Below are 25,700 nucleotides of genomic sequence, written 5' to 3' on the forward strand. Positions count from 1 at the left end.
ACTATCATTTTATCATTTTATGCAAAAGTATCATTTTATCATTTGAAACTATCATTTTATCCACTGAAACTATCATTTTATCCCCTGAAACTATCATTTTATCACATGAAACCATTATTTTATTAAGTGCAACTATCATTTTACCTTCTGAAACTATCATTTTATCCGCGGAAACTATCATTTTATCAAGTGCAACTATCATTTTACCTTCTGAAACTATCATTTTATATGATAATATTAGCTTTCGATACAACTTTCAATTTGTTGCGATTTTATTAACAAGCTAAAATCTCCAAATCAAAAATTGAAGATCAGTATTATTCCTTTCATTTCTTAAAAGTACTGCTATTTTCATTCGTCCAAATAGGGCGTTTTATGTGTAGCCTTTATATGCTGCTTGTTGTAACATTTAAAATATGTCACCAAAATATACATGTAAACAAATTTAATCACACCAATTTCTTTATTTACTCAAATATGCAAACATGACAACAATTCACACTTACAAATGTTTGCCACCAAGGACCAAATGACGACACAATAAAAACTCAAAACAAACCACATGCAAATCAGCAAATCTCAATCAACACAAGGCTAATTAGTAATTAACAAATTGGCAATTGTTCCTAATCTCCCCCTCTTTCCCAGTGAGCACATCTATATATCCCATCTTCACCATCGCCAACCCCAAACTTCTTCCCCCAAACCGCCCCATATTTGATATTGTCCACCACCAGCTGCCTCGTCAGCTCGCTCTCGAACAGCGTCTGATCCGAGGTCAGCAGACCCGTCCTCAAATTTTTATATTTACAGAACAACGGTGCGTCGTGATCTCGATTCATTCACAAATCCAAGCAGATTACTCACTCGTATACGCATACACTCTCTATCTCTACACACACATTAATATACGGTGGCGACATGGCGACTGAAGAGGCGGAGGCGGCGGTGGCGCTGATGGACTCGGACGGGGACGGGTTGTTGGTTTTGGAGGATTTCATGAAGATAGTGGAGGGAGCGGGAGAGGAAGAGAAGCAGAGCGATTTGATAGGTCAAATTTTGATATATCCGAAATGACAATTTTGCCCTTATATAACCGAAATATGATTGTTTTATTTGATAAAATGATAGTTTTGTTAGATTAAATCTAGACCACATATTTTAAAAATGTGTGGTGGAGATTTAGTTATAGGGTTATCACATAAATTGGGGTTATCATTATAATGCACCCCTATAGAGTTGTGATCAATGTCGAACCAATTTTAAAGACCGAACTAGAGACCAAATCTGGGCCATTAGATCTAGTTTTTTTGATGAGATGTGCTGCTGTGTAAAATTTTCGGTCTTCATTACAAGCCCATTTTACTTCATTGTATAGGTTTATTACTTCATTTCGTACGTAATACCTTGAAACTACAACATGTTTTTACTTTCTTCCACTAGGTTTTGAAATAATTCAACATATGTTTCATTTGAATTCATTGACTTGAGTTTTTACTTTATTTACATTAAAAAATGCAATTTATTCAAGTGCGTTTATTACTTCATTCATAAATGTTATTACTTCATTGGATAAGGTTTTTACTTCATTCCAGTAGGACTTCAAATGCTTCTACACATACTTCATTCCAATAATTTATTACATCATTCCATGTGTTTATTACACCATATCAGCGTTGTGGCGGTGGTGATAGATATTGTAGAGAGAAAGAACGGCACGCGACGGTGAAACCGCATTAACGTACTGAAATGAAGTAATAATCCTACTGGAATAAAGTAAAAACCTACTGGAATGAAGTAAAAACCTACTGGAATGAAGTTAAATCTTCGTAACATGTTAGTATGACTATTTACTTTCGGATGAATTAAAATAGGCTCGTGATGAAGGCGGAAATAATTGATAAATTTGTGCCTCCCATCCATAAAAAAACTAGATCTAAAAACCCTAATTTGGTATGGTTCGGTGGTTCGGTCTTTAAGAGTGGATTTGTGAATAATGGGACTATATATATATATATATATATATATATATATATATATATAGGGGGAAGTGATCAATGTCGAACCAATTTTAAAGACCGAACTAGAGACCAAATTAGGGCCCTTCATTTTTTTGATCTTGTGGTTAGGATTAAATTGCAATTAACTTAATATTTTATTCAATAAACACTTGCTGAGGGGTATTTTAGGAAATCAATTCTTAACCTACATAACGTGGTTCTCTTTATCTTAATCTCTTTGAATTTTCACGCAATTTTCTTCAATTCTCTCGCAATTCACGATCTGCTCTGCGTCGATCTTCTTCAACCTGCCATCCACGATCTGCGTGGATCTTCTTCATTCCACGTTCAATTTAATTTCGCAATATTCACGTTCAATTCACGCTGCAGTGTTTCATTCGTTTCAGGCTCATCAAAAGCTGCTGGACCTTAATTCACAAATTCTGCTTCAATTTCTCAATATTCTGACTCTCATGGAGAATATCGATAGATTGGGATCTACTTCAACAAATTCTGCGGTTGAAGACGGATTAGGATCTACATCAACAGGATCTACATCGATCAATGATGGATCGATTATGAATGATCTTAGAAATCCAGGAGGGTCTCTTTTTGATACGAATTCAAATTCGGATTCAGAGCCAGAATCAAATAATACCGCAGTTGAAGGTTGATGACTTTTTCTAATTGAGCAATGTGTTTTCTTCAATTTTTTTTCATGTTTGTAGTGCAAAAAGATCAATAATGAAGTAAATGTCGAAAAAATGAGCTTAAAACTACGTTGGAACGTTGGAAAGTTGATCCATGTGCTTAAAAATAATGAAGTAAAACAGATTTTTTTTCATGTTTGTAGTGTATATGCGATTTGTACTCATAGTGAACTAAATTTTATTTATCCTGAAGTAATAACAAGTTAAAATGAACTTCTGTTCTTGGTGAATATTAAATGTTGATATTATTGTAGTGTATATGCGATCTATACTCATAATGAACTAAATTGTTGTTACTATGAAGTAATAAATAGTAAAACTGAACTTCTGTTCTTGTTTGAATGAATATGTTTTGTTTTGTTTAAATTTTCCACTAACAGTAGTTTGTATGTTTTATAACAGTGTCATACTTACCTGATTGTCCATCCCAGCTAAAGCCTTATATTGGACAGATTTTTCTTAGACTTGATGATGCTACTGAGTTCTATAATAAGTATGCACGACATGTTGGGTTTGACACTCGTAAACATGGATCAAAAAAGAAGGGAGATCATGTCACATGGTTGTATGTTGTGTGCAGTAGAGAAGGTTAGAGGAAAATGAAAATGCAAGGGCATGAGTCAAAACGTAGACGTTCTTCTAGGAAGTGTTTTTGCAAGGCTAAAATTGCTTTTAAGTTTTGTAAAGGAATTGGTTATGTTGTCAATCAATTTGATGAAATACATAATCATGATATGATGGAGTTACGCCATAAGCGATTCATGAGGCTGAATCGCAACATTGACCTATTGCATCAGAAATTTATACTAGATTGTGCAAGTGCAAACATAGGCCCTACACTGACTTTTAAGTTGCTGAATGAGGTTCTTGGTGGGCTGGATTATGTTGGTTGCACGGTTGTAGAAGTTAGAAACTATAGGCGCGACTTGAGAGCATATACTAGTGGGGCAGATGCACAAATGGTACTTAATGAGATGAGCCGGAAGAAAGAGAATTGTCCAGCATTCACCTATGATTTTGAGGTGAACTCTAAGGATATGCTCACTCGTCTTTTCTGGTGTGACCCCATTGCTAAGAAGAATTTTTATCTCTACGGTGATATAGTATCGTTTGACACAACCTATTCAACTAATAGGTACGAACAATAAGTTGTTTATAATGATATGATTATTGATGTGATCAACCTGCATATGCATGAAACATTTACTGAATTAATGCAATAACTCAACAGAATGTACTAGTAATAGTCAATAATGAATTAATAGTCCCCTGGAATGATGTGAGTGCAGAAGTATTTAGAAGTCTTACTAGGAGAGTAAAACTCTTAATGTCTGAAGTATTATACCTTACAGAATGAACTATTTATAACATCCTTTTTGATGAATTGATGTAATACAGGTACTGCATGATATTTGCACCGTTCACAGGAAAAGACAACCATGGGAGACCTGTAGCATTTGGTGCAGGCTTATTATCTAAAGAAAATGCTGATTCCTTCACATGGTTGTTTGAACGTTTTGTCAAATGTATGGGTTCTGCACAAAAATTGATCATTACTGATCAGGATTTGGGAATGAAGGTTGCTCTGGAAAGAGTCCTTGTTGATACAAGACATCGATGGTGCATGTGGCACATCATGTTCAAGGTTGTGGAAAAGTTACCAAAGAATCTACTTGGCAATGAAGACTTGAAAAAGGAGTTAAACCATTGTGTGTGGTCTGAGTTGATAGAGCCTGAAGAATTTGATGAAGAATGGAATAAAGTAATGGAAAAATATGGGCTTAAGGACAATGAGTGGTTTTCCTCGATGTTTGCCTCACGAAAATTTTAGGTATGTATCCTTCTTTGGAAACATATTTTCTATATGCTGAAGTATTTCTGTCATTATTCTGAAGTATATTTGTTAACTAATGAACTGCAGGTGCCTGCATTCTTTAGGGATTTTCCAATGAGTTCACTAATAAAGACCACATCAATATCTGAATCTCAGAACATATTCTTCAAGAGGTACTCCAAGTCTCGTTCGAATCTTGTTGAATTTCTTATGAATTACAATAATGCATTGGATGGCCAAAGGAGCAACAACAATAGGCTAGAATACTTGGATTTTAACACAATTCCAACTTTGAAAACAAATTCAGCCCTCGAGAAGCATGCTTCGACAATATATAGTGATATTGGTTTCAAACTAATTCAAAGTGAGATTGAGGAAGCAGTTGATAATGTCACTATGGTGACAGTGTCAAACATTGGTGAGAATGAGATTTATGTAGTCAACGACAAGTTCTCGAAGAACTGGACTGTGTCATACTCCACATCTTTTGATTCATATGCATGTAGTTGTAAGATGTTTGGGAGGATTGGGCTTGTATGCAGTCACATTTTTTGGGTCTTGAGAAACAAAAAAATTAAATTAATCCCTAATGAGTTACATGGAGGACGCTGGTTGAAGTCTAAATTTGTCAAGGCTGTGCATTGTGGGTTTGATGATGATATTGAAACATTTATTGTTGTGGATGAGACGAAGCAGGAGTATAGGGATATGCATGGAGATTTTTATGATATTGCACGGCTTATTGAAGTAGATGGTGATAAAATTCGAGCATTTAGACAAATTATGGCTGAAGGAAGAAAAGAAGTACTTGGTGAGGGAAATGTGTTGTCAATTAGTGAAAAGAGATTAATGATTGAGAATTTTTATGGATCACATGTCCCTAGTCAAATAGATGTTCATCCACCAGATGTCGTCAAAACCAAAGGTTGTGGTCGACGTCTTTCTCGGCTTGAGAAGGAAATGAGAGAGATGTCCAAGCCTGGTCGGAAATGTGGAAAATGCGGCGAGGTTGGTCGGCATGATTCAAGAAATTGTGATAAGATACAGGACGAGAATAACAAGAAAAAGAGGAGAAACCAATGTTGAAGTTGGTTGTTTTATTACTTCATTCAGATATTATGTTCTTCATTTTATTAGTTCTGTACTTCAGTCTTGTAGTTTCTTACTTCATTTACATTTTGAATTTGAATTTGTTAAAACTTTTTGCGAGCATAAAGAGAATATTGTTTATTTTTTCTTTATTATAATGTTTTTCTCAGTCTTACTTTGATATATTTTTCATTTGTGATTCACTTATCAATAATCAATAGATCTCAAAAATGAACTAAGATCTCTGAAATGAACTAAATATGGTGCCCAATGCAGCATTACAGGCTAATATTGAACAACATATAAAGAGGAAAATCCGATGTTGAGGCTAAATATCTGGATTTTGATAATTTACTTCAGTCGGATAATTATGTTCTTCATTCCCTTACTTCTGTACTTCAATCATGTTGTTTCTTACTTCATTTACATTTTGAATTTGTTTAGACTTTTTGCAAGCTTAAATAGAATAAACAAGATATATTGTAGGAATAGATTATTAGTCTAACTTTATATGAAATATTTTCCATTTGTCAATAGATCATTGAAATAAACTAAGATTTCTGAAATGAACTAAATCTGTTACCCAATGCAGTAGTATAGCCTAATAATGAACAACATTAAAACGCGTGGTACTTTATTCAATGCTCATAACAGATGTATGTCGAATATAAAATTTGATCTGCTAAAATGATCATTTCTTCTTTAAATATGCCGCAATCATTTTCTCAACATCAATTTCAATGTGTTTGCTTTCCTCTTCGTAATACGCTGCTGTAACAATTTTGTTGTTGAAGCTTTCATGGCTATTTTCGGCTAACATCAGCGCCGAACAATATTTAGCCCTCAAGCTCTGAAGGACACCCGAACTTGATTTCTTCAAGCCACAATTCCAACAACCTTCTCGCTCACCCTTGTACGTTTCCATATGCCGCATTAGAAATACTCCACAATCTTCAACGTTATCAACTGTCCTCCATGGCATTTTCAATCTCTGCATTTTGGAGTTGGACACTATCTTACAATATGCGTGGAGACCATTCTTGGTGAGGAAGTGACAAAAGTATGATCTCTGAATGTACAAAACAAATACATGTCATTTATAGTTGTGTGCATTCATATGTATGTGTTATAAAATTCGAACATAAGAGAAGAATACGAACCAATGTTTCTGGAATGTGACCATAATTTATTGTTAGGTCATTGTCATCCCCGTTTGCAGAATTGTCTATTACAGCAATAGCATTTCTCTTGAAGCAAAAACAAACAGCATAATAATGCTGATTTGCACATATGGGGAACAACACCTATTGAATGAAATAAAAAACAACATGAATGAAGTAATAAAGTATACAAATGAAGTACTATGAACAATCTGAAAATTGAAGTAACAGGCAACATGATTGAAGTAATATAGTGTACTAATGGAGTAACATGCATTATGAATGAAGTAATAAATTTTACGAATGAAGTACTATGAACAATCTGAAAAATGAAGTAACAGGAAACATGATTGAAGTAATATAGTGTACGAATGAAGTAACATGCATTATGAATGAAGTAATAAACTTTACGAATGAAGTACTATGAACAATCTGAAAAATGAAGTAACAGGCAACATGATGAAGACATAAATCAGACTTGAAGTAATACTAATGATGCTTGTACCGTGTTTACATCTTCCCATTTGAAATATGGTATTTCCTTCAACTCTCTGTCCAAGTTGTTACAGAAGTTTGCAATAATTGTGTTGACATCCATGGATTGAGGCTTTGTCACAATGGTGTACAACTGCATATTAATATTAATGTAGTTAGGATCCTCATAACATACAATCTTATTATATTTCAATAATTTGTATTTACACATGGGTACGTGGTGAAAAATAGCCATCTTGCTGAGTACGATGATCGAAATTCCTCCATGTTGTTGAGGTAGGAAGCCCATGCATCTATAACGCCAACCATAATCAATTGCCGAGGTATCAAAGAACACATTTCCATCTTTGTAACTTTCACAACATCGTCGTCATAAACAAGTACTAATCTGCACATTATATAATACATGTTGGTATTTGACATTCTATTATTGGATATGTTAATTGTTTGATATAATCTTAGAAAACAAGAGACAATATTAGAAATCATACCCGTCTCTTTCATGTGTTACAAGAATCCAGTAATATGATTCCTTCTCATCTTTACTGAGCTTGTTTGTAATCTTAACCGGTCTGTCAGCGAATGGAGATCGCAATGCATGAGAAACAGTTTTCTCTGTTCTAGTACGTACCTCCATTCGACCCTTCAAAGTTTTGATCTATTGTTTGCGATAAATAAATCACTTTTATATAAACAACAAGAAGTAGATTATATATTATCAGATTCTTAATTTGCACATGATTACCTTGTTAGCATTGTAAACAATGACCTCAGTCCATACCGGCTTACCAACTGGACCAGTATCCATGAAATCATCATCATCCATGTCTATTTCCTTGTAAGCATCAATGACTGACTGTATTTCAGCAACCACATTAGCATTCTGTTCAACAAAATATAGATATAAGTATCATATAATTAGATAGTTCATTCAAACAGACGATTACTTTATTACAATTAAATATTACTTCATCCAGAATGAATAATTATGCATAGCATGCTGGGTTGACAATTGTAAACATGGATTGAAAAAGAAAAGGAATTATGTCACATGGTTGTATGTTGTGTGTTTTTGGAGGATGAAGAATTTTGTTTGTGGAATTTAGATTTATACCTTTACTCCATCATCCTTTGGCCCATTATCTGTATGCCATCTCACATTTGTTCCATGTTGAACTACACACGGCGTATTAAAATCCTAGTAGTGGCAATACATCCATTCAAAAAATGATTCATTTCAAGGAAAATTTACTTCATCATAAAGAATGCAAACTTCTAGCTATTGTCATATTACCTCTGCAACTAAATTAACTTCTAAGTTTCCCCTAAGTACAACATCAACACTGAAGTTTGCTGATCGAGTAACGTCTGCCATTGGTATATTATTTTCCTGCCAGTAGTATTACATAAACAGATAGTTCATTCAGACAAACGATTACTTCATTATAATTAATTATTACTTCATGATATAGGAGTTATACTTCTAGCTATTGTCATATTACCTCTGTCACTAGATTAACTTCTAAGTTTCCCCTAAGTCCAGCATCAACATTGATGATTGATGGTTGAATATCCTGCCAGTAGTGTTATATAATCATATGGTTCATTCAGTGAGACATTTACTTCATCACAACTATATATTACTTCATCCAGAATAAATTTATACCTTTGCTCCATCATCTTTTGGCTCATTATCTGTATGCGATCTCATATTTGCTCCATGTTGAAATACACACGATGTATTGAAATCCTGGTAGTGGCAATACATCCATTCAAAAGATGATTCAGTTCAAGGACAAATTACTTCATGATATAGGAGGTATACTTCTAGGTATTGTCATATTACCTCTGCCACTAGATTAACTTCTAAGTTTCCCCTAAGTCCAGCATCAACATTAATGATTGATGGTGGAATATCCTGCCAGTAGTGTTATATAATCATATGGTTCATTCAGTGAGACATTTACTTCATCACAACTTAATATTACTTCATCTAGAATGAATATACAACTTCTTACCTTGTCCAAATCTTGGACAGGCATGAACTGCACAGCATCAAAGATGTAGTTTCCGGGATCTATATCCCTTGTCGGTGTAGTATCAACCTGTATATAATAAACAACAATACAAACAAAACCCAATGAACAAGTAATCTTCATTTTAAAAACCCAAAATGGAGAAAGTAGTTGGTTACAAAAACCATATAATACAACAAAAAAGTTTAGTTCATCCCAAATACAACAAAATCCACTAATGTGTTTTATAAATTACAACCCAATAACAAATCACTCCAACCACAACATCACGATGCAACCCATCGTCAACTTACGTTTCTTTCATGAAACTCAAATCCTAGATCATAGGAAGGCCCTTCTGTTTGCCATTTCTTCCTTTGTTCTACTACCCTCATCACCTTCTCTACAGCAGCAATGAACTCTGGATTGTCGAGATCATCTTCTTCCATTGCTTGAGACATTGATTGGACATCATTCCCCTCTTCTTCTGGCTCCATCTCATGTAACCCCATCATCTTCATTGAGCATTTGGCTGCAACTTTAGAGCAGCCATCATTCTTTAGATCGTCTGCCCCATCTTCGAGCTCCTTCATCAGCTCCCCTAGGACGTCAGCAGCCTTTCCCATAAGGTTGACAACAGTACTTCTACATTGGGCTGTCAGAGAGATATCTTTGGTCTTTGCCCTAGAGGAGGACACAGTATTCTCCTTGGCAAGTTCTTTAGACTTGTAGTTTCTTCTGGGGTCAAAGATGGGCTCATCAATGCCTCTTCCAAATGGCCCAGGCTCAAGCTCCAATTTCTCACGTTCATGGATTAACGTGCTTGTCCAGCCTTTTATGGTTGGGAATGTTCTGGTAATAGGCCTCGATCGAAGCACAATCCTATCAACATAGCATGGCTGCAAAATGAAAGCTATCATTAGTAAAGTTCATATTTAAAATATATTTATTCAAGGTTAATAAATTATTGAATTTAAAACTTACCACCAGAAATGAAATTGGGCCAGTGAACGGTTTGTCCTTGTTTTGAGCCCAAGTCTTATGGGCATCGAGTAGGCTGTCAATGACATACCCACACTAGTTATATTCCTTGGCATTATCAATGTCATGGATGACATCTTCAATCTGCGTGTGCAAGTACCCATCTCCCGAAGGATTGATCAAGATTGTATCAACCAAAATCAGGAATATCTTCCTGAACTTCTCCCCTCTACAGATATCACTTAACATCATATCTGTAAGCATCTTTGCACCCATGTTAGACCTCTTTCGACCAACAGATTCAGCAAGCTCATTTATGAATTTGTTTTTCTTTTGATGTCCATTATCCTCTAACCTCAAACCACCATTTGGCAACCCCAAGGTAGCCCGCACATCATCATGCACAATGTGTAGTATACCACGTTGGTATACTACACCGCATGTATCTTGATCAAAATGATCAAGAATCTCAAATGCGAGCTTCGCTGGGATATAGTTTAACTTGAAATGCAAAAGGCTGCCAAACCCCATATCCTCTACAGCATCTCTCTGATCAACATTAAGCGATTCAATTGCTTCAGCAAATTTCCTTGGTCCTCTCTTAAGACAGAGAACTCTCTGGGCAGAAGGTCTACTGGCATCACCTTTAGCATTTTTACGGGCAAACTTTTTAGCTTTCCCTTGTTCTTTTCTAGCATCATTCCCTTGTACCCCACTAGGTAAAGAACTTTTTGTTTCCCTCATTCTCTTTTTTGCCCGGCTTTCATCATTACCACCAGTTGTTTGATTCAAATTCATCATTTCTGAAAAAAAAGAGGACTATTTTAGTCAATGAATGAAATGGCAAGTTGTATTAAATCAAACCATAATGGCAATTTTGGAATTTAACCTTTCAATTCATTAATTGGTGTAACGGTTTCCTGTATAGCCCTCAATTTGTTGTTGGCTGCATCAACATCATCATCATCAATGAAAAATACAATTAATACTAGTTAACTACATTCTGTTATCATCATCAATATTTTATTACAAAAAAAGCTTAGAATTCACGTTTTACCTTCCAGAGCTGCATCCAATATTGATATAGACAAACCTTTGGCTATATAAAACATACAACATTAAAAATTAGACAACAGTCAAGGTCTAAGCACAGTAACTAGGTTATATGAAAACATGTTATTTCCATTACTTCATCTTATAAATTTACTACTTTATTAAAAAGAATATGTAGTTCATTTGTATGTGCAAACAGCACAGCAGTCAAGTTCAATCCTAAAACCCTAAACCCATACAACACAGTAAATATGTAGTTCATAATTAGAGTATGTTACTTCATTATTATGTTTTATTACTTCATTTTATCAATTTACTACTTCATAAGTTTATTTAGTTCATCAGTTAACTTATTTAGGTCATTGCAACTAAAATTTATTTTAAAACGAACCTTTGTTCGCTGTATGTTGCTGCTTATCATGCTTATATTTTGTCCTTCTTTCATCATTACAAAAATCACCACCAGATTTTTGCTTCAGATTTATCATATCTGAAAAAAATAGGATTATTTTAGTCAATGAATGAAATGTCATGTTGTATTAAATCAAACCATAATGGCAGTTTTGGAATTTAACCTTGCAGTTCATTAATTGGGGTAATGGTTTTCTGCATAGCCTCCAATTTCTTGTCGGCTGCATCAACATCATCATCATCATCAACAAAAAATACAATTAATACTACTACATTCTGTTATCATCATCAATATTTTAGAACAAAAATAACAGAATATTTGGGGCATTTAGCTGCATCCAATATCAATAGAGATGAACCTTTGGCTATATAAAACATACAACACATTAAAAATTAGACAACGATCAAGGTCTAAGCACAGTAACTAGGTTATATGCAAACATGTTATTTCCATTACTTCATTTTAACAATTTACTACTTCATTAAAAAGAATATGCAGTTCATTTAAATATGCAAACAACGCAGCAATTAAGTTTAATCCTAAAACACTAAACCCATACAACACAGTAAATAGGTAGTTCATAATTAGAGTATGTTACTTCATTATCATGTTTTATTACTTCATTTTATCAATTTACTACTTCATAGGTTTTCACAGTAGGGCATGAAACTTCATTACTATATATTTACATACTAGTTAACTTCACATTTTAGCTGTGTTCACAGTTATATGCATTTATATGAGCTACAGTTATAGATACTACATTTCAGAATTACTTGCATTCTTCCTAGTTGGAGAGGAAGTTTTACCTATACATAACAACCACATAATTAATATACAACATATCATCCACAATTATAGATAGGTCACTTGGAATACTATGTTACTTCATTATTAAGTGTTATTACTTCATTTTTAGAGTCTGTTACTTCAGCATAATGTTTTATTACTTCATTTCAGTCATAAACCCTACTGTTTAAACAGAGCATTTATATTACTTCATCATCATAATTTATTACTTCATCTTATCAGTTTACTACTTCATTGAAAAGAATATGTAGTTCACTTGTATGTGCAAACAACACAGAAGTCAAGTTCAATCCTAATACCCTAAACCCACACAACACAGTAAATAGGTAATTCATAATTAGAGTCTGTTACTTCATTATCATGTTTTATTACTTCATTTTACAAATTTATATTACTTCAATATCATAACTTATTACTTCATCTTAACAATTTACTACTTCATTAAAAAGAATATGTAGTTCATTTAAATGTGTAAACAACGCAGCAGTTAAGTTTAATCCTAAAACACTAAACCCATACAACATAGTAAATAGGTAGTTCATAATTAGAGTCTGTTACTTCATTATCATGTTTAATCCAAAAACCCTAAACCCATACAATACAGTAAATAGATAGTTCATATTTAGAGTGTGTTAATTCATTATAACGTTTTATTACTTCATCTTACAAATTGACTACTTCATCAAACATAATATGTAGTTCATTTGAATATGCAAACAACACAACAATAGTATATCACATAATCAAATAGTATATTCAGTTAATATGTAGTTAACTTAATCATATGAATATAATATTTCATGCATCTATGCTTTAAATTCATTTTTTACCTTCTGTGTGAGGGATTTCAGAAGAAATACTTGCATTCTTCTTTTGGGAAGTTTTACCTATACATAAGAAACACAGAATTAATATACAACATATCATCCACAATTATAGATAGTTCAATTGGAATGCTATGTTACTTCTTTAAATACACGATTAACTTCATTAAATATCAATTCAATACTTCAAAACAGATATTAAATCTATACTTCATAAAAATCAATACAGTACACTATATGCTCAATTTACTTCATTATATGTACAATATTTCAAAAAAAAAATTAGACTTCACTTTTTACCTTCTGGCACATAATTACTTCTAAGCCTTTACATACATCGAGTTAGTGTATATTACTTCATTTAGCACATAGATAACTTCATTATATCAATTCAATACTTCACAACAACTAAGTTAAAGACAATAGGAAAACAGGTCAGTTGTGTTACCTCCATCATATAAGATTATTATATAATAAAATAGAATATGCAGTTCATTTGAATATGCAAACAATAATACAATTAAGTTCAATCCTAAAACGCTAAACCCATTCAACACAGAAAAACATAATATTATTATTTAGAGTTTGATAATTCATTATCTTAATTTATTACTTCATTTTAGTAATAAATCCTACTGTATAAACATGTCATTTATATTACTTCATTATCATAATTTATTACTTCATCTTACCAATTTACTACTTCATCTAATAGAATATGTAGTTCATTTAAATGTGCAAACAACACAACATTTAAGTTTATCCAAAACCCCTAAATCCATACAACATGGTAAATAGATTGTTCATATATAGTGTCTATTACTTCATTGTTATGTTTTATTACCTCATTTTACCAATTTACTGCTTCATAGGATTATACATTAGGGCTTTAACTTCATTTTATTAAATTACTACTTCATAACAAATAGTTTTTATACCTTCTTCCTCATCAATTTTTCTTCCAATAACTGTTGTCTTCTTTCGATAATATTTGAGTTCTGCATTCTCTAAAATCAGAAACAAATTTAAGAATTAGATGAAGTAAATTAAGAATAAGAAGTCTGGAAAGGTTCAAGGTCTATTACCTCCACCGGATGTTCTGCCAGAACGTAACTGGCGTCCACTGTTGGTCGACGACTTCCTTGTGTCAACCATTTCGAATGTTTGATTAATCGACGATTAATCGACTTCCTGGAAATGTTGACGATTTTAGTCCCGGTCGACGACTATCTCGTCGATTTGCATAAGAGAAACTGTGGAATCCGTCGATTTGAAGAAGAAGAAGAAGATAGAGAGAGAAATGACAATGAAGAGAAACGACGTGAATTGAATGAAGCGAAAGAGAAACGGCGAAGAAAGAGGGAGAAATGAGAATGAAGAAAACGCGTGAATTGAATGAAGGCAAAAGAGAAACACAGTGAATTGAATAAAGGCGAAAGAGAAACGCAGTGTGTGAAATTTTGAAGGCGAAAGAGGTGCGCGAAATTTTGAAGGCGAAAGAGGTGTGCGAAATTTTTACCCTAAATGGATTTTGACCAAAATACCCCTTGATTGAAGTAAATTGTCTACCTAATGAAGGAGTGAAATTAATAAAGCATGATCTAATCTCAGCCATTAAAAATTAGATCTAAGGGCTTAAATTTGGTCTCTAGTTCGGTCTTTAAGATTGGATTTGTGAATAACGAGACTCTATATATATATATATATATATATATATATATACATTATGGATATAACAAATAAATGAATAAGATCCCAAAACCAAAACTAAAATGTCTGGTACCTCCGACAAAAGTCCAATTATACAAATTTCTCAAAGCCTAATCTATTACAATGAGAGTGAAAGACGCACAAGCTCCGGACGTGCAATTTCAACAATCGACAGATGTCCGCCGTCGCAAGATGTCAACATCTTCCAAAAGGAAATAGTTCCTATAGAAAAGAAAGAAACTATATGTTACATACATAACTTTTACTGATATTATTAAGGCCACCCGCAACGCGTCACGCGGGTGGCCAGTATTCCGTCACGAAGGGACGGGACGGCGGCGTGACGTGTTGCAGCACCCCGTCTCGTCCCCAGCCCGTTCCGCGTTCCGTCACCCCGTGACGGTTGGCGAGATGTCTTGCCACTCGCCGAGGTGATGTGGCGCGCTCCGGCGCCATGCGTGACGCCCACTCGCTAATTCTTCCTAATATAATTACCGTTATATTACCGTTTTTTTCAATTTATTTATTTATTTTTATTTTTTTAGTTTATAAATACTCCTAATTCTTCCTCATTTCACACGCAAATACACATCTATTCTTCCCAAATCATCTCCATTTCCTCTCCATTTTTCATCTTACCTCTCATCAAAAAATGTCCGGCGACGGAAACTCTGGCGGTGGCGGCTCCGACGGGTTCTACATCAACGCGTTCGGTGACTGGGGGCATGTACAATGTCCTCAGTGGTGGTTCCGGTTCGTCGACGCCGGGGGGGTACCAACCACCCCATTTTAATGTGGATGCATACGCCCGTCCCTCCGCCCCGAGGTATTCGCATGGATTATCCCAGATTCGTGAGGATTATTCCGTTGATCCCATTCCGGAAGAAGGACGAGGCGGTGGAGGAGGCCGAGGCGGTGGAAGCTCTAGGGAGGAGGCGGAGGAGGAGGGGGAGGATCTAGGCCGGCATCCGTACGACCCCAAAGAAACGCTGGCGGTGTATAACGCCTGGATCAGCGTCTCGTACGATCCCATCATCGGGAATCAACAACCCCGGAAGTGCTTCTGGGAAAAAGTCACCGAGGCGTACCACGAGATTAAGCCGAAGGGGTCCCGCCACCGCACATATAAGATGCTCCGCGCTCACTTTGACCGATTCGACAGAGAGGTCAAACGATTCTGTGCCATCCATAAGAATGAAGCGGCTCATTACCAAAGCGGAGCCATGGGAGCCGACATTCTTAGGTCGGCTTTGCGGGTCTACTTCGACGACATCGGCAAACAATTCAAATATGTCGATGTTTGGGAGGTCGTCAAGGACGAGGGAAGGTGGGCCGGCTCGACCTCGAAGCGCACGAAGCACACGGTGGGTGGCCAATACTCGTCTGGTGAGGGCGGTTCGGGCAGCGGGCCACAAGAGTTTGCCTCACAGGAGGTTGAGGCCCTGGCAGACGATGCCGGTGGGTCCTCCCGTGGGCGCCGTCGGCCGCAAGGGAGAAATGCGGCGAAGGCGGCTAGAGGGAGGAGGAGCCGAGCCGAATCAAGCCAGGCGGGCTCGGCCTCGGGGGGACCCTCGAACTCCTTATGTCCATGTACATGACCGCCACAATGGCGGACACTTCCCGCATGACGCCTCCCCAATACCAAGCCTATCTTAACGGAATTGCGTTTATGGCGGCACAACTTGGCATTCCGCCTCCTCACGGCTTCAGTGCACCTCCACCGCCTCCGGGGGATGATTCGCCGGCGGAGTAGTTTTTTTACTTTCTATAAAATTATATTTTAAATTATGTCATTTTTATTTTTTTAGGATTTTCATTATTCGTTTTTTTATTTTTTTGAATTTTAGGTTGTATTTTTATTTTATGTTGTAATTTTATTTTATTTTTAATGAAGCGTGTTTTTTAATTGAATTTGGTTGGAAATAAAAATAAAAAATGAAATTGAATTAATAGAAATTTAAGAGACGTTTAAGGACGGAGGGTTGCAGGTTCCGTTCCCTAGTTAAGATATGAAGTAAAAAAATACAGTGGCCCATGAATAGTAATTTATTAATTTAAGGGACAGTTAAGTTACACCTTGATGACCTAGACAACTCAAATACATGAGCCTACCTAGCTAAATGAAACGCCACATCTGTATATATGTAAGGATTCTATGCTCAGAGGTATTTAATGGGAGCAGATCGAATCAATGGTCTATATGATATCTTTTTTTTGTATATAAGGGCATGAATAACGCGGAGGGCCGGGCCGAAAATCGCGAGTCCCGGCCCGTCCTGCGCATAAGAGGGGGGCGACTTGCGGCCTGGACAGGTCCCGGGGCCGCGTTTGCGGCCTGGTGACGGTCACGGGGTCCGGCCCGGCCCCGCGTTAGGTGGTACGGGACGTGACGGAGGAAGCAATTTTTGCCAAAAATTGGAAGAGGAAGAAGAGGGAGGAAGAGTGAGGAGAGGAAGAAGAGGGAGAGGGAGATGGGTGACGGAGCCCAATTTTCCGATTTCTGGTGCAATTCGACGAGGAAGAAGAGGGAGGGGAGAGGAAGAAGAGGGGCGGCAGATCCAGTTCTCTAATTTTCATTTTTTTTTCATTTTTTCATTTTTTTATGTTTTAATTTTTAGTTTTTTTTTTGCATTTTTTTTGTTATAATTTTGTTTTTTTTGCATTTTTTAATTTTTGTTTTTTTGCATTTGTATTTTTTTTCTAGAACTTGTAATTTCTTTTTTCAAATGAACAATTTATTTTTCCGGTTTCAATTGTTCAACGTATTGCATTTACGAGTAAAATAGGTTGAAGTTGTGAATAGTGTCAATTATTAGTTGCTGCCCAGGGGTTAAAGCAGTTGGGGCCTAGGCCGCAACTGTAGAGGAATGATGACGTGGAGGGGTCTTGGGGCCGGAAATGGGGATGGGGTTATTTATGCTCTTTCATCCATAGGATATTTTTACACAATAATGATGATCATCTCTACAAAAAGAATATTTGGTGTCAGGAGGATCAGTAGCATTAAATGCTTCCCAATTGTCTAGAAAGTGGCTATTTGAAGCAGCCTAAATAAGTAGCAAGATACCCTTAATTCACAACTCTTTTAGGATATACTCAACTCACTAACAACTTAATAACATATATACAAGGTAAACATGTCAAACTTACCTAAATTAAAGGAGGCAAATCGGGAGTCAATAAGGAGACAAATTGGGAGTCATTATGTAGAAATTGATACTTAATTGATATGTATACTTTGTACTAAAATAGATTCCTCCTATATGAAGGAAAGGAACGATTGTAACATTGACATAAGAGAAATAATACAAACCCTTCCTCTCCCAAACGCTTTATTCATAGCTCTAATATGCGTAGCCTATCTACACCTCTCGATTACCATCGTTAAGATGGTATCAGAGCAGGTATATGCGGGATTGAGACTCAGAGAAATTTCATCACCGTCTCATATACCCTCCCCGGCCTTTTGATACCTGCAAAACACGTCCAAACACAATGTCAGATTCCGATAACCCACCAAAAACCAACCAACCGATAACTCTTTCAGCGGATAATTCGCTGAATTCATGAGACTTAGCCTGTCTCAGAAAAGCTAACAACCACAGCCTTCATCCATTGAATCTCTAGGCGAAGTACGTTTGGCAGAAAAACTCAATGGAGATAACTACCCCCTGTGGGTGAAGTTAATGAGAAGAGGAATTCGGGGGAAGGGTCTGTCCTCTCACTTAGACGGAGTTACAGATTCTCCCTCCCCAACGGATCTGAACTATAGTCGATGGCAACAGCGGGATGATTGTTGCTTCAACTGGATTATAAGCAACATCGACGCCAGCCTCATAAACGAGGTCTCCCAATACGAAACGGCGTTTGACTTATGGGACAGTCTTGCCACTACGTACGGGAGTGGCGCCGAACAATTCCAGATATCCAACCTGCACAGACAAGCGTACAACATCAAACAAGGGGATTTAACCCTAGAAAATCTATGGCAAAAACTCCAGGATCTCTGGATATCCATCGACACCAGACACCCTAACCCAATGGACTCACCAGAGAGCATCGAGAAGTACAACCAATACATACAGAGGCATCGGTTATACCAGTTTATCTGGGCACTGGATGATACCAAATACAGCAAAGTCAAGAGGGATATTCTCAATATGGATCCAATTCCATCAGCAAGGAAGGCATACGGCCTAGTAAGACGGGAATCCGTTAACGAGAAACTCCTCACCCTAGACTCCGAAATCGGAGTCGGCCTCGCAGTGTACGACCGAAGCCGAACCTTCACACCACAATTCAACCCACCGCCGAGGCATCCCAACCACCACAAAGACGAAGACAAAAGTAGACTAATATGCAGTCATTGTGGAGGGAAGAACACACCAGATATACTTGCTTTCATATCCATGGATTCCCGGAGTGGTGGGAAGAAATGAAACGAGCCAGACAAGCCCAAAATTTCGGCCGAGGTGACGGAGGTAGAGGAGGCGGGAGAGCTTCAGCAGCGGTTGGCCTCGAATGCGCCACCTTCACCGAAAAATTGGTGGGCGGCAGCGGAGGCAGCGGCGGTGGAGTCAACCCAAGCAGCACAGGTGGGGGCGAGATGCGAACCGACGCAAACCCTGAAGGGGCTGGCAGCGGAAGCGTGCGTTCAAAACGGATCACATGAATTTGATCTATTTAGCAGATTATTTAGACAAAATCTATTCGCGTAATTATCACATGTATCATGCTCATAACTTGAATTAAAACATGCTTTAGTACATAAAATCCCTAAAACATGCTTACTACGGAATTAGCCAATTTACCTTGTTGATTCAATCAAGAATCGATGATGGCTTGCTCCGTCTCCACGTGAAGATATTCAATACAAGACCTCGGATCTTCTGACTGGTGTCCCGGACTATACGATGATATTTGTGTGGCCAAATCTCACCAACGTACTAGGACTCGAATAATGGAAGACAGAACTCAGCTCACGGAGGAGGCACAAATTTCGAGCTCTCTCTTTAGAGGGGGACAAAAATTTTGATAATAAATTGTTATGTTTTCTGTCTCCTTTATTCTCCTACTTATATAAGTCACATATTGGGCCCAGTCAGGGATCTAAGGAAGAATTTGGAACAGGCCTCACCCAATTAGCTTTTTACTAAATAAATTGAACCCACAATTTAATATAAGCTTATATTGGAATATTACGAGCAGCCACTTCAGAAGTAATATTGCACTACCTTCCAAATCCGAAATTACAAGTATTCCGGGTTTCCTTTAATTGCATTTGATTCATTTACCGCGCTTAAGATGGAAACATCCATTAATCAATTAATGTCTGCTATAAACTTAATTAATTAACATATTTCGAATTCCAAGAGTGGACTTAGCAAGAAACTCTTATTTATTATTCATAGAGTAATCAAACTCCAACTAGCTAGGTTCCGAATAATAAAACCTCGTTTCGAGCTCCTCTTGTGGATGTTATTAAACGAGACTCTCCTCGCGCACGTTTCAACATAATAGCAATCCTAGCACCTCTAGATAATGATCACTACTACCCAATATACCTGGATCGTTGGGTTTCGAAAAACCCGCACCTTTGGTAAGTCAAAGTAGTGGATCCTCAATATCGTATGCTCAATGCTAACGTACATTGATTAAGAAATTAATTTTCAAGACCTCGTCGTTCAGTAGATAGCATAAAGACTCGTCTTAGTGTTAGATCCATTCAGTGCTATACCACACCAACGTCATCTTATTTCAATAAGGTTTAGAAATAATCGGACTGACATTGCAACCTTTCGCGATAGGTAGTCTAGGCCTATCTAGGTTGTGAAATTCTTATTTTTCTTTGTTTAGAACTGACCGTTTACCTTAAATTGGACGACGCCCACAACCGGTCTACTAAAACAAAGACTTAGACTTTGTTACGTTTGCTCATACATTTAAATATGTAATAAACAACCATTAAATGTAAAACATAACAACATTATGACAAAAATAATCTGTTGCATTTATTGGAAAATAACCATTAGAGTTTTACAGTATCCAATCACTCGAAAGGTGATTTCTAGTATACAAAACCCTAACAATCTCCCACTTATACTCAAAAAACCTTTCGAGTATACAAAATAGTAGTGCACACGTCTAAATTTCTCCCACTTATACTGAAAGCGAGTTGAGGTCTTGAATGAGTCGAACTCCCATCCCTTCAACGTGGCACTCGAACGGTTTTACCGCCAAAGCCTTTGTAAAAGGATCTGCCAGGTTGTTCTCTGACGCAATCTTGACCACTATTATGTCTCCTCTCTGCACTATATCTCTAATGATATGATACTTCCGCTCTATGTGTTTGCTCGCTTTGTGAGCTCTTGGTTCTTTCGAGTTTGCAACAGCACCAAAATTGTCACAATAAATGGTGATGCTCTTAGGCAGATTCGAAACCACACCTAAATCCATAAGGAAGTTCTTGAACCATACAGCCTCTTTTGCAGCCTCCCAAGCGGCCACATACTCGGCTACCATGGTCGAGTCCGCGATGCATTTCTGCTTCACACTTTTCTAAATTACGGCTCCACCTCCTAAGGTGAACACATATCCTGAAGTAGATTTTCTCGAGTCCTGATCAGCTTGAAAGTCTGAGTCAGTATATCTCAAAGGACAGAGCTCGGCTGCATTGTAAACTAGAGCATAGTCCTTAGTCCGTTTAAGGTACTTGAGTATGTTCTTTACGGCAGTCCAATGTCTTTGGCCCGGATTCGACTGATATCTTGCCACCTTGCCAACAGCAAAGCAAATATCTGGTCTAGTACAAAGCATAGCATACATGAGACTTCCAACTGCCGAAGCATATGGAATCCTTCTCATTGCTTGTATCTCAGACGGCGTTTTAGGGCACATCTCTTGAGATAAATGGATGCCATGTCTAAAAGGTAAGAAACCTTTCTTGGCGTCCTGCATGCTAAAACGACTAAGTACTGTTTCGATGTAAGATTCTTGAGATAAGCACAACATCTTCTTCTCTCGATTCCGAAGAACCTTGATCCCGAGGATGTGTCCCGCATCTCCCATATCCTTCATCTCGAACTGGTTTGATAACCATGTTCGAACTGATGACAACATCTTTTTATTGTTTCCAATTAGAAGAATGTCATCTACATATAAAACTAAGAACACCACATTCCTCTTATCCACTTTCTTATACACGCAGCTTTCACTTGGGCACTTTTCGAATCCAAACTTGCAAACAGTTTGATCGAAACATTGGTTCCACGATCTGGATGCTTGCTTGAGGCCATAAATGGCCTTCTTAAGCTTCCAAACCATGTGTTCTTTGCCCTTTATGGCATATCCTTCGGGTTGTTCCATGTAGATGGTCTCCTCAAGACTGCCGTTTAGAAACGCAGTCTTAACGTCCATCTACCATACATCCCAATGCATATAAGCTGCAATAGACAACAGTATCCGGATCAATTTGAGCATGGCCACTGGGGAGAAGGTCTCATCATAATCGATGCCTTCCTTTTGGGTATACCCCTTGGCCACTAGTCTTGCTTTGAAGACTTTAACTCGTCCATCGGGTCCACGTTTACGTTTATATATCCACTTGCTCCCAATGGCAGTACAACCTTCGGGTAGGACGGACAAATCGTAGACGTCTTTGTCTATCATAGATTGTAGTTCCGAATCCATTGCTTTTACCCATTCGCAATGATCGACATCTGCCTGCGCCTCCGCAAAGTTCCAGGGATCTAATACATTGCTGTCCGAGGAGTGATCCATAGATTCTCCCAAACCAATGTATCTGTCGGGCTCATGTGAGACCCTCCCACTGCGGCGCGGCACTACAATATTTTGAGTAGAAGTTGAAGTTTTGGGAATTGTTTGTACACTTGGTACTTGTTCTTTGTTAATGGAACTTGTGACAGAAGTTAGCTCATCAAGAGCCACTTCACTGCTGGGTTTATGATTCATTACATAGTCTTTCTCTAAGAATGTCGCGTGAGTGCTCACAATGACTTTCTTATCTCGGAGACTAAAGAATTCATAACCTTTCGTTCCTTTGGGGTATCCTATAAACAAACATACCTCCGTCCTAGATCCTAGCTTAGTTGGATCCTTTTCCAATACATGAGCCGGGCAATCCCAAACCTTGAGATGTGCTAGATTGGGCTTACTCCCAGTCCACAACTCATATGGAGTTTTAGGTACGGATTTTGATGGTAAATTGTCTAAAATGTGACTTGCGGAAAGCAAGGCATGTCCCCAAAAAGAAATAGGCAGACGTGCATAAATCATCATCGATCGAACCATGTTTAATAAGGTCATATTCCTTCTTTCAGCCACGCCGTTCTGCTGGGGAGTGCCCGGCGCAGTCAGTTGGGATTGAATTCCCACTTCCGATAAGTAGTCCAAAAATTCGGCACTGAGGTATTCGCCTCCACGGTCAGATCGTAGGCATTTGATATTCTTCCCATGATACTTCTCCACAAGAGTCTTAAAGTCTTTAAACTTGTCAAAAGACTCTGACTTGTGACGCATCAAGTAGACATATCCAATTTTCGAGAAGTCATCAATAAATGTGATGAAGTATCGAAAACCACCTCTTGCCTCAGTTGACATTGGTCCACATACATAGGAATGAACGAGCTCAAGTACTTCCTTGGCCCTATTGCCCTTAGCCTTAAAAGGCCTCTTGGTCATCTTGCCTTCTAAGCATGACTCACACTTATGAAAAGGTTCCTCCTCTAGACCTTTGATAAGATCTTGTTGAACAAGAGAATGGATCCTCATTTCATTGGCATGACCAAGTCTAAGGTGCCACAAGTACGTTTCGTTCATTGAACTTGAAGGTTCCTTTCGTTTCTTTGAAATTTTTGATGTTGTATTTAGTTCTGATTTGCGATTTTTAAACTGTGTAGAAGTGATTGTATACAGATTGTTTTCCATGATACCACGACAGATATAAGAACCATCTTTCTTAATAACGCAGTTGTCATTAAAAGAAATCGAATATCCATCATAAACCAATTTAGAAATTGAAATTAATTTTTTTCTAAAAGAAGGTATCAACAAAACATTCTTCAAAATCAAAAATCTATCACTACTAAAACGCAAATAAATGTCTCCCACTGCAACGGCTGCCACTTTGGTAGCGTCGCCCAGCTGGACTTCGATCTCACGATCATGTAGCCGTCTTGTCACCTGCATTAAGTCAGGATCAAAACAAATATGATCAGTGGCTCATTTGTCAATAACCCAAGTGCAAATTGATGTCGAAGTCAAACAAGACTCGACAACTAGAGCCTGGTGCATACCTGTAGCCTTGCCCCGTTTAGGACAGTCTGGCTTCCAATGCCCCTTCTCTCCACACTTGAAACACTTCCCCGTGGGCTTCTTGTTAGCCCTCTTCTTCTTCTTTCCCTTAGCTATCTTGGCCGGTCCTGAGTTCGGTGCCTGCCTTTTTCCTTTGCTAGGCTTTAAGCCAGAGGAACGAGGCGCCGAAATCATCATGGCCGCCTTAGCCTGGACCATAAGGTCCTCTGCCGACTGAAGTTCAGTCAACAGCTCTGCCAAGGTGTAATTCCTTTTGTTCATCTCGAAGTTGAGCTTGAACTGTTGGAAGCTAGGGGGAAGACTTTGAAGGATGATAGTCACCTGGGACTTGGGATCGATCGTCCCTCCCAAGACCTCAATTTGGTTGAGGTGGCCCATCATCTCGAGGACGTGGTCCCTCACATATGAGCCTTCCTTCATTGTCTTCGACATGATACTCCGAAAGGCTTCAGACTTAGCCGTTCGATTCTGAGTACTAAAAAGATTCTTGAGATTCTGCATAATCTCGGCGGCAGTTTCCATAGCAGAATGCTGATGCTTGAGTACTGATGACATAGATGCCAACATGTAGCACTTAGCCATCTCATTCGCCTTATGCCACCGTCTATGTGCATCTCTGACTCCTGCCGCAGCGTTAGCCGCCGGTACTGGAGGTCGCGGGGTGGTGAGCACAAAGATGTACTCATCTGGTGTGAGAACGATGTCCAAATTTTGTTTCCATTCTATGTAATTTTGGCCCTCGAGTTTATTTTCTTTGAGAATTGCAGAAAGAGGATTGAACGACATATTGACGATTTGGATTGCACTGCAAAACAGAGTATTTTACTATTGTCATAAACTTATGTAAGAAGTTTGATTAGATTAACCATAAAACTTTTCAAAATCTTACAACTGTAAAATTAAAATTTTGTACCCTCCAGAGGAAGTCAATACGCATTAAAATCTTACAATTTTACTGGTCACAACACCGACGAATAGTCCAGAGACCACAGAGTGGCATGGCCGCCAAATGTTGCCTAAGCAAGACCATCTCTTTAGCATTACAGAGTCTTGTTTCTACAACACACTCCCATAACAATGCTTATGTGCTGCTATCAAGATCAAGCTATCTCATAAATTCTGTGTGAACTTCTGAATCTCGTAGTTTCTTAGGATTATTGTCCCCACAGAGCAGGTGGCGATAATATTGGAAACCACATTCTAGTTCATACTATTTATATTTGAGAAGTCCGCCCTCATGAACTTGCTATTTTCTTAGGATTATTGTCCCCACA

The 25,700-nt window shown here is 37.6% G+C and overlaps 3 protein-coding genes and 2 long non-coding RNA genes across 5 annotated transcripts; 2 read left to right on the forward strand and 3 right to left on the reverse strand.

Annotated features, from left to right (window-relative positions):
* The first annotated feature begins 921 nt into the window (after positions 1-921).
* LOC121800882 (protein FAR1-RELATED SEQUENCE 5-like) lies at positions 922-5,630 on the forward strand. Its single transcript, XM_042200373.1, has 6 exons — positions 922-1,051; positions 2,391-2,669; positions 3,113-3,298; positions 3,398-3,845; positions 4,109-4,472; positions 4,632-5,630. The coding sequence occupies exons 1-6, from the start codon at positions 922-924 to the stop codon at positions 5,628-5,630; spliced, it is 2,406 nt and encodes an 801-aa protein (XP_042056307.1).
* A 694-nt stretch (positions 5,631-6,324) lies between these two features.
* LOC121800883 lies at positions 6,325-7,597 on the reverse strand. Its single transcript, XM_042200374.1, has 4 exons — positions 7,496-7,597; positions 7,299-7,421; positions 6,794-6,937; positions 6,325-6,702 (listed from the first exon to the last, which is right to left on the reverse strand). The coding sequence occupies exons 1-4, from the start codon at positions 7,595-7,597 to the stop codon at positions 6,325-6,327; spliced, it is 747 nt and encodes a 248-aa protein (XP_042056308.1).
* Positions 7,598-8,053, reverse strand: LOC121800493. The gene is made up of 3 exons (XR_006050520.1): positions 8,034-8,053; positions 7,780-7,946; positions 7,598-7,676 (listed from the first exon to the last, which is right to left on the reverse strand). It is a non-coding gene; the product is annotated as an uncharacterized LOC121800493 (long non-coding RNA).
* A 37-nt stretch (positions 8,054-8,090) lies between these two features.
* On the reverse strand, positions 8,091-8,831 carry LOC121800517. The gene is made up of 4 exons (XR_006050525.1): positions 8,791-8,831; positions 8,583-8,678; positions 8,403-8,486; positions 8,091-8,144 (listed from the first exon to the last, which is right to left on the reverse strand). It is a non-coding gene; the product is annotated as an uncharacterized LOC121800517 (long non-coding RNA).
* Positions 8,832-18,779: 9,948 nt separating this feature from the next.
* LOC121800884 lies at positions 18,780-19,532 on the forward strand. Its single transcript, XM_042200375.1, has one exon. The coding sequence runs from the start codon at positions 18,780-18,782 to the stop codon at positions 19,530-19,532; it is 753 nt and encodes a 250-aa protein (XP_042056309.1).
* Positions 19,533-25,700: the final 6,168 nt, after the last annotated feature.

This window comes from Salvia splendens, chromosome 4, assembly GCF_004379255.2.
Source record: "Salvia splendens isolate huo1 chromosome 4, SspV2, whole genome shotgun sequence".
Taxonomy (NCBI): Eukaryota; Viridiplantae; Streptophyta; class Magnoliopsida; order Lamiales; family Lamiaceae; genus Salvia; species Salvia splendens.